Genomic DNA, 12,693 nt, shown 5'->3' with positions numbered 1-12,693 from the left:
CCTTGAAACAACAAGATTCCAACCCTCAAACAATATGCACTTGCCTCAACTTTGGCCTCCTATAGCAGAATTTGGGCCCTTGCTTCCATGATGTCCAAGACCCCTTTCTTCCTGCATCCTAGAACAGCGTTAAGGTCCTCTTCTTGACTACGTTTAGGGCAGCATTGTGACAGTGTTTAGGGCTATGTTAGGGCTTCTCCATGGGGCAGCGTTAAGGCTTCTTCAGGCTGAGATAAGGGTTGTCCTCCATAACATCATAGAGCTTTCCCATCTCCTAAGGAGTATAGCCTTCTCCATTAGGGCAGTGTTGACTCTTAGGATCTCTCCTCCCACCAAAAACCCAAAGACAAGTGGGGAGGAAGAGATCACAAGAAGAGTGTATGTCTAAATGACTTTCAAGGCACTTCTATTTATACTAAAACATTGAGCATAAGTGGGGGAAATTTGGTTGTTGGCCGACCTTGACAAATTGTCCCATAACACAAATAAATTCATATCTCCATGAATACTGATCGGAATCGGATGATCTTTAGATCAATCCTACACCTCTCGATGAGAGGAATCCAAGAAAAATATCAGCTGCCATAAATAAAATGACCCACATGGAGTTTGGCCCTGGTTGCCAATTTTAACACTCCCTCTCAACTAGGGAGAACTCCATCCACTAATCCATCTGCCAGACAATGCTATCTCTACCATCAGTGCCCTGCACTGCTCTGCTCTGTTGAACCATGAAGAAGAAGAATTGATCAAGAATGTCTCATACCGTTCTCTACTGACTCGAAGTCAGTCCCATATGAAGAGAGTGTCTCATAGCACTCTTACTGATCCAAAATCAGTTCCAAAAGAAAGTAAGTTATATCACTCTTATTGACCCGAAGTCAGTTCCAAAAGAGAGTGTCTCAAACCACTCACACTGACCCGAAGTCAATTTCTTTCATCCCAGATCAATATCATCCTAGCATAGGGAGTACAGTAGTAACACGATGCGTCCATCGGTACTACTATGGTCCCTGTCCTCATTTCCCTGCTCATTGGCCAAATGAGACGTACTTCCCATGAGTCCCAGACTGCATGGATACGATGTCTCGGCAGGAGAAGGATGAACCACTCATCCTACCCACATGTTAGAAGGGCTATCCCAAGGGAAGGTTGAACCACTCACTCTGTACACAACAAATCACTAAGGGAAGGCTGAACCACTCACCCTATGACTGTTTCTCAGCAGGAGAAGGATGAACCACTCATCCTGCCTACAAAGCAAACCACTAGGGGAAGACTTGAACCACTCACCCTGTGGTTGCTCATCACTCCAAAATGTACCCCCAAGCCCCCTGGAGCTCCCAGAGCTCAATGTCCATATCATATAGGACCCTTAGGAGAGAGTCTCTCCACGACTCCTAGTCGTTCTCAGAAAGTCACAAATTTGACCTTTCCTAGGGGCTTCGACAGAATGCCGACGACCTGCACATCAATCCCAATGCGATGGAGCCTTCTTGCTCATCGATGTACCATCTCCCAAATAAAGTGGTACCTAATGTCTATATGCTTGGAGCGATCATAGAATACAGGATTCTTCAACAACGAATCCCACTCTGGTTGTCACAGAAGATCACAGTGGTATCCAACATGTGTCCAAACAGCTCACTGAAGAGCTTCCTCAACCAGGTAGCTTTACACGAGGTCATACTCGTAGATATGTATTCGATCTCAGCGATGCTCAAAGCAACCAACTTCCGCTTCTTGCTCATCCAAGATATCGACGTAGAACCCAAAGAAAAGTAGCATCCAGAAGTTCTCTTGCGATCCACCATACTGCCAGCGAATCAACATCAGAATAACCATGCAGCTTCACATTTCCGGCAGCGTATCTCGATCCATGAGAGATTGTGCTCTGAAGATATCTCAAATGATTCTTGGCACCAATCCAGTGAGGCTCAACCATGTATGAGCTCAACCTACTAACTGCAAAACATATATCCGGATGGGAGTTCACCAAGAACATCAATGCTAGAATGGGTTTATGAAACTCAAAGGCATTTCCCAAATCAGGTATGGCATCACTATTGCATAACTTCTTAAAGTTAGGCTTCATCGAGGTAGTCACAGGCTTGAAGTTCACCATTCCAAATCCAGAATCCAACTCCCTATTACTTTTGCAAATGAGAGGGTCTACACCTATCAAAAGAGGTCGTCCTCATAAGGTGCCAGTATGAGAGGTCTATCATCCACAACCTTCAAGCAATGGTTTGGATCGGCTTCACTCCTAATGAATCTCAGCTTCATCAGACAGTTATCAATCCTCTCATATCAAGCCTAGGGTGTTAGCTCTAAATCATAGAGAGCTTTCTTCAGCCTGCATACATGAGATTCCTGATCATGAATCTCAAACCCCTCAGGTTGTTCCAAACCTGTGGACTTGCTACATGAGGGGAATGGTCCCCTTTAATATTTTCTTTCGGTACATCTTAGACATGTACCTTCATGCTCTTCTTGAATTTAGGCATCCCTGTCACCATCTGACTCACATCGAGTAGGGCCCCATAATAAGCAGACCTTCGGTGCCATAGAAGAGATGTGTCAACTGACATAGTCCATAATGGACTTCCTGCAACTTGATTCAAATTGCCAACCTTGAACCCAAGAATAAAATCATCTTTGAAAATTTCATTTTCAAACACGTACCTTTCCATCGATGAATGCCACCTTGAAACCTTTGACTTCCCTTGCTGAAATGGACACCAAATTCTTCTTGAGACTGGGTACATAAAGAACTTCTTGTAAATGAATCGTGCTGCCCTCATTCAATTGAGGGGTAACATTCCCTACACCCTTTCTGGGATAGGTGGCATTGACTCCAAGTATAATCCCCACGATTGTTTTCCATCTCTACCAAATTAGAGAGAGTTTCCTTCAATCCGATGAAATGCCTTGAAGCACTACAATCAATAAGCCAGATTCCCAAAGAGTCTAGAGGAGAAGTAGTGGAGAGGGCCAATATAAGATAATTCTCCTTTAGCTTTTCAAAAAAAACATTTGATTCTTCATACCTAGAGTTCCTTGCTTTCTTTGAAGAGTCGACCATTTCCTTGATGACCTGCATTCCTTTTTCCTTTGTCGTGGTACCTGTCATTCCTTCGATCATTGAAGATACCCCTAGAATGATTGTTATCATCATCAAGTGATGTGTCCCTTCTATTTGGACACTCCCTCGCATAATGGCCAAACTTATTGCAAGCAAGGCATATGCCTTTCCTTCCACCCCTTAGATCCGGACTTCCCATTGAAGTGATCTTTAGGTAGGCCATCAGATGCTTCCACTCCGCCACTAGGATAATATTCGTTGCTTTGACTTCACCCTTAGTCTAAGTTGCACGAAACGGCGAAACGGAAACGAGTTTCCGAAACGGGAAGCGAAACGAAACGCGACCTCCCCAAATTATGGAAACGGGGAAACGCGAATATATATGATATATATATATATATATATTAAAAATATTTAAAAATTATTATTATATATATGTGCAATCATAAAGCATGAATGATACATTTACATTATATGATTATAATTTATTACATTTAAACATTAAGATTAAATTTACATCACATTTACTCATGAGTCATGAATGATCACATAATGAAAATAAAAAAATAGGAAAATCCAAAATCAACCTTTATTTATATTAGTATATGAGGCTGCAAGTACAATAAAGACTATAAGGCTGCAAGAACTATAGAGACAAGTCACAAAAGACTAATCCTCATCATAACAATCCTCATCAAAAATAGAAGCAGCACAATGCTCAACAGTGGATGGTAGTGTTGAAGAAGATGATGCACCAAGTCCACTATCAGATTCGGCCTCAATATTCAGGGCAGCAAGAGAGAGATCCAAATCAGGATTTTCTGCATCCACATCCCATTCTTTAGAAGGACCATTGTTGTATTCTGGACCCCTACGAGATGCAAGGCGAAACAAATTAAAAAAAACAAAAAATTAAAAAGCAACACATAAATTTGGGGAAACGTGGCTCGTACGGCCTGGAAACGCGTTTCCGACCGTACTGCCACGTTTCCGTTTCGGGAAACGTGGCAGTACGGCCGGAAACGCGTTTCCAAGTCGTACGGTACGCGTTTCCGGGTTTCGTTTCGTTTCCCGGGAGGAAACGACCCCTAGGGCCACGTTTCCTGCAACTTAGCCCTTAGTGAATTTGAAGTGGGATGAGGAACCCATTGAGCCTTTTGTCCTTTGCAACTGTCTTCAATGATTGCTCTTTCACTCTTGCTTGGCTTTGTCTTCACCTCAGCTCTAATACCATGTTAATTTTAGGTATGTTCTATGCTGATAGCAAATTTACTTCAATTTTCCATATTAGCTCAATATCAATTCCAGATTAGCAATCACATTTAGCATGATAGTAAAATGCAAATAGAAGATAAACATAAATCGCAAAAAACAAGCCAAGACAAGAGGACACAAGATGTGCGCCAGCCAGGGACAAACCCCATTGTGGGGAAACCCTTGATCAATTCTTCTTATATGTTCTTCAATAGTTCAGCAAAGAGAGAGATAGTACATATACATCAAAAGTCAACCTTTTGACTTATCTAAATAAGAGCAGAGATCTTCTCTAAGAAGATAGCATATGAGGTAGCTGATCTGAGCTGAGTTGAAGGCATACTGCTTCCACTGATCCAAGGTGACTCCATCACCATGCTGCACCTCACTGTGCTGCACCCAATCATCATGCTAGACCTCATTACCATGTTGCACACATCATACTGCTGCACCTTATCATCATGCTACACCTCACTATGTTGCACCTTCATGTTGTACCTTATCATCATGCTGCACCTCCCTGTGTTGCATCATCAAGCTGTACCTTACTGTGCCCATCATGCTGCATCTTATTGCAGCATTCATTATCACAGTTCTGCACTTTGTTACACTTGTGCTGCACACATCATGCTACACTACACTTCATCAATATGCCCATCATCATGCAGCAACATTCAACATCATGTTGCACCTTGTTGCAACGCTGTCACATCTTATCATGCACTACATTAGTTCACTATTAGGAGATTCTCTATTTGCTGCATTGGATAGCATTCTAAGAGCAGATGGGGCAGCCTTCATCATGGACTGGTTGGGGCATCAAGACAGTCCTATCTAACAGCCCTCCTAAACAAAACACTGCTGTCATTTATGTTTGCTTGCTGTTGTTTGCTGCAGACCTGGTTAGGGCACTTACGCAGCCCTAAACATACTCCACAGTTAACAAACCAACCTCATAAGGACTGCAGCCCATCTTGGAAGACTTCCTCCCATGCCACACTGCCTTCTTAGGGCACTGTCCATCCTTGACAGCCCTCATGCAGTCCCTAACTGTGTGCTATGGCCTGCGGCCTAGCACAACAGCCTTCCTGTAGCTTCTGCCTCCATAAAATGTGACCAAGCAATCTCAAAACAATAGCGTACTGCCCTACTAAGACTCGGCCTAGTAGCCTGCTCTCTCAGCCCTTGAAACAGCAAGATTCCAGCCCTCAAACAATCTGCACTTGCCTCAGCTTCGGCCTCCTGTAGCAGACTTCGGACCCTTGCTTCCATGCTGTCCAAGACCCCTCTCTTCCTGCGGCCTAGAACAGCGTTAAGGTCCTCTTCTTGACTGTGTTTAGGGAAACATTGTGACTGCATTTAGGGCTATGTTAGGGCTTCTCCATGGGGCATCATTAAGGCTTCTTGAGGCTGAGATAAGGGCTGTCCTCCATGACAGCGTAGAGCTTTCCCATCTCCTAAGATAGCGTAGAGCCTTCTCCATTAGGGCAGCGTTGACTCTTAGGATCTCTCCTCCCACCAAAAACCCAAAGACAAGTGGAGAGGAAGAGATCACAAGAAGAGTGTGTGTCTAAATGACTTTCAAGGCACCTCTATTTATACTAAAACGTTGAGCATAAGTGGGGGCAATTTGGTTGCTGGCCGACCTTCACGAATTCTCCCATAATACAAATAAATTCACATCTCTACAAATACTAATCAAAATCGGATGATCTTTAGATCAATCCTACACCTCTCAATGAGAAGAATCCAAGAAAAATATCAACTGCCATAAATAAGATGACCCACATGGAGTTTGGCCCTAGTTGCCAATTTTAACAGAAGTCAAATTGTATCATTGGAAATAGTTATCAGTTTGAAAAATTGTACTAGTCTTGTTTGCCTAGAAAATCAACACAAAACCCACAAGAAGCAAGTCAAAATAAGTATCTATCTGTCAAACACTGCTGAGCTAAATCTGCTTCATCATTTCCTAGCTGGCAACCTTCTCGAAGCTCGTGACAACATGTCAGGCAGACATTATAAGAACAATTTGGCCATCTTTTGTGGTAGTCAACAATAGAGGTACTGCAATTGTCACAATACACCCTTTCTTCTATATTGATTTTAGTCCTAGGAATTTTCAGCATTTTTGTTGCTCCTCCTTGAATCCCAATCTCTACATCCTGCTCCAAACACTGCTCATAATGGATCTCCTCAACTTGTAGTGTGATCTCTTCTTGGTGATAATTTTGATCTTTAAGTCAACAACAAACTTTTAGAATTTCATTTGACAACTTTCTCAAACTATATTGAAGTTGGATTTGCCTCACACTTTGAATTCCATCACCCATATTCTTTTGTGGGTGTTGGTGCACAAGTCTTCACACTACATTTTGACTAGGATCTTTCTACCTCCGTCGACTTCTAGTTAACTCGAATTGTATATAGGTTCAAATCGCTCTTGCATTTGCAGGTACCCTAACATAGGGCATCTCTCACATTCAAACATTGTGCCTCTTGTTACTGAGAGGCATCCACTTTACAAGTTAAAAAAATATATAATGCTCTTGCTTGAAGGAGTTCTAGCCGCTGATTTTCATTTCTCCACTTTACTAAGTAGCAATCCGTGTGCTCTGAATCTACAAGGGATGCAGTAGCGATCTGCGTGCTTTGAATCTGGGTGTTTTGCAGTAGCAATCTGCGTGGTTTGAATCTTTGAAGTCTGCAAACTGCCTGCGCACAAGGAAATAGTTTGACCAGACCTCTGACCGAGATTCACACTACTTCACAGTGACCTCTGAGCATGAATGGAGCAACATACAACCATCTCAGGTCTTCGATCCTCAAGACCCATGTGCTCGATCTGCACCAAGACACCTAGAAGTATGATAACGTATAATACCTAATCCGGAACTGAACTCGTGTAGCAAGAATCAAACCTTGTGAGCAGGAAACCTTCAGCTGACACAAGAACACTGCTCTCCTTGAATATGTAGTGTAGAAAAATTGCTCCAATGAAAACACCTTTGACATCAATGCCAATACTACTAACATTAATCAACTTCCCCAAAAAAAAAAAAAAAATGTTTATTACAATGTTTACAAAGAGATTTTGACAACGATCCAATTAAGATCATTCTGTCACAACCCTCCCACCGGAGCAAGAGCAGTCCTCATATGAGGAGACAAGAGGGATGCCTTGGGAGAAATATGAGAAAGGTACAACTATAATTAATGCAAAGTTATTGTCAAAAAATGAAACTATCCATCACCCCACTGCTTCCTCCTTAGCAAGTGATTTGTCGTTTTTTTCCTATTTTTTGTTTTTTATTGAAATTCGTAACCGACAATTCCCCATGAAACCCAAGTGTATTTTTCCAAATCGCTCCTTCTCACCAATCATAAACTAGAACCATCTAATTTCCACATTTCAAAAAACTATTTCCTATTTCCAATATATTCTAATACATGTTTCTTACAAAAGACTCTAAAACCTTAAAGATTTTCTTCTACAGAAAGCAAACCAATGCCTAGTCAAAGTGTTTTAACTCGAAAACAAAAGGTATGATCCTCCTTTCAGCAGGACTAAGGAAAGATGCAAAAGCAGAAGTAATCTGATGCACAGATAGAAAAAAGAACCTGCAATTTCTTGTCAATCTCTGTTTCCGGATCCCTCATGTTCTGCCCATGAGTATTAAAGCTGAGTGAAGCAAAGAATGGCACATAAAAGACATCAGCCTGTTCAGGATCTGCAACTCTAACTGCTGCTCTTTCTCCTTCTTCACCAATTTGTGGACCTAAAAGGTAAACCATCATCCAGTATTCAATACTATGCTGCTTTTTGAGGCCAGACCTTTGAGGCCAAGGGGGTATTTTAGAACTTGTCCATGGTAAATCCAGATCAGAAGAATTTTTCTTTAGCATTCCTAGGTTGAATCTGCGAGGCAAGTCATACATGTAAACCTTCAATGGTGATTCACATCGAACAGTATGTGAACCCCTATAATTAGGACGTGAATGCTGTTCAATAAGAGGAGTGTAGGAAAAAGTGGTAGACTCTGTAGAAAAATAGCCTTTCAGATCAAGTGTAGTGAGGAAAAGGGAAAGTATTAATAAGACAAAAATGCATAAGCATGGTAATGGTTTTATGGCCCAACCCCCAAACATTTTCAAGTAACGTGCCTAATCGGTAACACAGAACCTATGTACAGTGTACTTGAGGCTAAATGTGCCAGCAGGGATTGAATTCAGATGAAAGAAACACCATATTCACTTGGAATTCTGCATTTCATATTATATCATCCTGGATCTCCTTCCTATAAGCATGGTATCTTCTGAGATATGGGAAGCCATTTAATGTCATGAAAAACATTATTCCTGCATACTTTTTCTGCATAAATGCAAAGCAAAACGTCAAAAGGGAATCAATTGACAGGAAAAAAGAATCAGTATAGATACCTCAAGCTACAAGGCAATACCATTCGATGGAATTGAATTTCGGCTTTCCTCCTTTCTCATGTCCAACCTCACCACTGTTGACTATCTGCAAGCACTAAGTACAGATAACAAAGTTAAAATACCAGCTTTGGAAACAACTCTAAACTTTAGAAAAAGTTGTCAAATTAACAATAATTTTTTCAATCTTAGCCTGAGAAAATTGACAAAATAAACATATTTAATTCATCAGTGAGTACAGGATTTGATATAAAAACATGAGACACTGCAGCGTTAGAATTCGATCCAATGTTACGGGAATATAACATTCAAATAGAGATCAAAATTTATATGTTTTCACGGACATTTTAAATTTGCATCAGCATAGTTTAATGATTACATGCTAAATTCTAGATTCACGTGTTAAAACTTAAAAGAGAAAAATAAGGGGAGTAGGAGTGGTCCTTGACTATTTTCAATACTTTTACTTATCTTTTGTAGTCTGCCATATAGATGGCTTAAAGATTTCCATTACATCTGTAGAGCATAAGGAAGGGCATGGTCCTATGAGCATTACTCCCAAGACAGAGTGGCAGTGCTGTGTCCTTCTGGGTAGAACCCATGAAAAATGGGTAGTATAGTACTCATGAGAATAAGACAGCATGGAACACCTTTTCTGTAAATAGCATGTTGATGGTCCTTTGGATATTAGTAATAACTATCCCAGACAATCAAAATTTCATCCATGTTATTTCTACGAAAGTGATTAAGCAATAAGTTAAACAGAAAAGAGTCAAGACTTGCAGCCAGAAGTCACTAACAGTGGCTGCATGATATCAATTTAAAACTTACAGTCTTCAATTAGTTCAATTTGATTGGAAGACCTTGTTGGATGTATTAAGGACATTTGTTCACTAGAATTTGACTAGTTAGAACTTACCAAGAATATTGTTCACTTAGGTGCCTAACTAGGGCTGGCGTTGTAGAAATGGTTAATATTAGAAGCATCTAACTGCTCTAATACCAAGCTCTACTAAGAGGCTAAGAATTACAAAGAAACATCCAAACGGTTACAATATGCAGGAGATAATGTCTACCTGAAGGTAACAAACAAAATGAACATGAAAGAATTTAAAAAGAAAAAGAAATCCTAAATTTAATTTGAAGATATCAACCAAACCCTTGAGAATTAGTACACTATCAATCAATAGACAGGACTTGTTGCCTGGAAGACTTGCTCTTATGGAGGAACATAACACATAAAAGAAGATATGAGATCCCTTTGAGATAAAGAAGGCAAAATACCCGTGAGTAATTACAGTTGCCTCCCAGGTACCTTCCTCAACTAGCATTTACAATCCAAGCAGATTGTATAAGTCAGCAGCCCTAACACTAATCATGTCATAGCCCTTGACTGTTAAAACTTGAATTCAAATCGTATTCATATAAATCATCTGCAGGTATTGTATATTAAAATAGATTATATTAAGGATGCTGTTTAGGGTAGGTCTGTTGGTATAAATTATAAAATTCTGTACTTTCGTCTCAATTGTGAATTATTACAATTTTTAATATAAGCAACCTATCCTGATCCTAGATTCATTCTTCTGAATGTACAATAGATGATTATGGATCAGTATGTAAGCTCATTATTTTGTTATAATTTTCTACTGTTAAAGGTTGAGGTCTGTGTGCTCCCTCTGTCCATCACTATCTCTATGACTGCTTGTCAAATTAGCCAACCTGCAGTGATTCTAAGTAGCTGTTACCCTCTTACACAAGTCCTTTGGGTATCTATTAATGGCAGCTACATGGCCCAGTGGTAGGTCAATTGGTCCGTTGAAGGAGTTATTATACACAACAGCACTGTATCTGTCAGATGCAAACACAACAGTCCCACATGCTATCACTCAAATTTGTCCCTTCAAAAAAACCCCAAAGGTGATCAAATGACCATTTAGGAAATGCACCGCTGCCACTAATGCACCTCTTGCTTCAAAACTAGTACATGCTAGTCTCAGGGAGGTATCCCTAGGAAAAACTTGGAACTTGAAATTCAGAGTTTAAAAAGGTGACTGATGCCAAATTCAGTGGATAGTTGAGAAAGCAACAAGAAGAAAGTTAGCAAGGTAATACAAAATTAGTTCTTTGTAATGAAGATACCGTAAAATACTGAGATCATAAGCAAAGAGGGCCAATATGCAATTCTCAACAGCCAAACAACTTCGCAAATTAGACTTGTTACCTTGTGAAACTATCAAGATGGTGCCACAGACTCAGAGACTTGGACAAGAAGACAAGAAAAATCAAATGCTGAAGAGTTGTGAATAATGGAACTGATGATACGCTCTGCCTGATTATCCTTGTATTTATGCTTGTAGATGTGTTCTAAAGTAAAAGCTGATAAAAATAGCAGAGGGTTTTTTCCCTAAACAGGTTTTTCTCCCAGGAAATCCCCTATTAAGGATGGTTTGATAAATATCCAAGAAAACTCCACAAGAAAAGTGCTCTGCTTCTGAAAGAAAAATTCTCAAAACTAGCACCTAGACACCGTCAACTTTATTGAAGCTAAATGTATCTAATTTGGATTCAGCTGACTTCCGAGCCCTAGTTCAAAGGGTTTGGACTCTTTCTCCAAGACCTGTGGGTAAGCAAGGCTGGATTCTTTAGCAGGAGGTTGTTGTTTGTTGAATATGAAAGTCATGAGAGGATGGGGTCAAATGATGGCACATAAGAGGATGAAGCAATTGTGGAAAGCTCAGTGTAGCCTTAAGGAGGTGCACATTTTTCTTGAAGAGGATCTACATAATGTGTTCCTTCACAAGGATGCTGCAATGCTGCACATTTGAAGATAGCAGTTCATAACTTCATAAGGGGGAGGAGTAAATTGTCAGAGGTGCTAAAGTTTGTTCTCGTTTGCCATGAATTCAGGAAGGAGATAATGGCTCAAAAATTTAATTTTACTTCCTGAAAATGAAAGTGGCAGCAAATAGGGTCCTTGGTTTGCATCGCACAGATGGTTATCTTGCTGATGATCCAACTAAGCTTTTAGGTACGGTTGGGTTACATTTTTAGAGTATTTTTCTTCTTATGCTTTGACAGATTGTGCAGTGGCAGCTATGAATGCCTTTTACAGGTTATTCCTCACAAGGTCTCTCTTGGTAACAAGGATAACTTGCATAGGGATTTCTCAGAAGAAGATTTCTTTGCAGCTCTCAGTGCTATGAAGAATGGTAAGTTTCCAAGTATAGATGTCCTTCCCTGTAAATTCTACAAGGTCATGTTGGATACAATTTGGTGATGACTTTTGTCACTTGGCAGCTAAGGTCTTCACTTCTGGCAGACTATATGAACCTCTTAATCAGGGGCTGATCAAATTCATCCCCAAAAACTCAGGTAAGGATACCATTGGGAGTTGGCAGCTAATTAGTTAGTGTGGTTTTACAAAATCATGGCTAAAGCAGTGGCTCTAAGGATCCTTCTTGTGGCATGGAAGGTCGGTCAGCAGGAGCATATGAGTGTTGTGCAAGGGAGATTTGTTTTGGAGATTGTGGTTTCTATGTGGTAAGCCCTAGAATAGGCTTGGGATATTGGCCAATGATCTCTTTTCTTGAGGATTGATTTCACCCAAGCTTATGACCAAGTGGATTGGGCCTTTATCACTGAGATGTAGACTGTGTGGGTTTTGGTCCTAGATATGTGGCTATGGTATCAGTCAATACTTGATTGTCCCCTTGGATCCCACTAAACTGATCTATTCACCAGTGGTGCCCTCTCACTCCATGTTTGTATGTTTTGACAACCAATACCTTTGGATTTTTGTTGGAATCCACTTATCTTTAGGGGCAAGTGAGGGGTATTTCATCCCTGATGGTTAATAACCATTTTGCTGATGACTTGCTCCTCTCTGTTAGTGTTGAGGAAGAGTCGGATGGATG

At 40.5% G+C, this 12,693-nt stretch overlaps 1 protein-coding gene across 4 annotated transcripts in view; it reads right to left on the bottom strand.

Annotated features, from left to right (window-relative positions):
* Positions 1 to 12,693, bottom strand: part of LOC149239873 (Exostosin family protein) — a 135,892-nt gene that overhangs the window by 78,281 nt on the left and 44,918 nt on the right. For 3 of the 4 annotated variants that reach the window (XM_089373563.1, XM_089373562.1, XM_089373565.1), the window contains 2 exons: positions 8,800 to 8,864; positions 7,961 to 8,711 (listed from right to left, as the gene is read on the bottom strand). In XM_089373563.1, coding sequence (XP_089229689.1) covers positions 7,961 to 8,488 — 528 coding nt within the window. In that variant the 5' untranslated portion in view covers positions 8,489 to 8,711; positions 8,800 to 8,864. Of the gene's footprint in view, positions 1 to 7,960; positions 8,712 to 8,799; positions 8,874 to 12,693 lie in introns of all 4 variants that reach the window. The other variant, XM_089373564.1, reaches the window with a different exon arrangement.

This window comes from Pinus tabuliformis, chromosome 8 (genome assembly GCF_031772625.1).
Source record: "Pinus tabuliformis cultivar Carrire ecotype Pingquan chromosome 8, CPIR1, whole genome shotgun sequence".
NCBI classification, from domain to species: domain Eukaryota; kingdom Viridiplantae; phylum Streptophyta; class Pinopsida; order Pinales; family Pinaceae; genus Pinus; species Pinus tabuliformis.
Note: the sequence above shows the minus strand (reverse complement) of the source record. Positions and strands in the feature narration are given on the sequence as shown.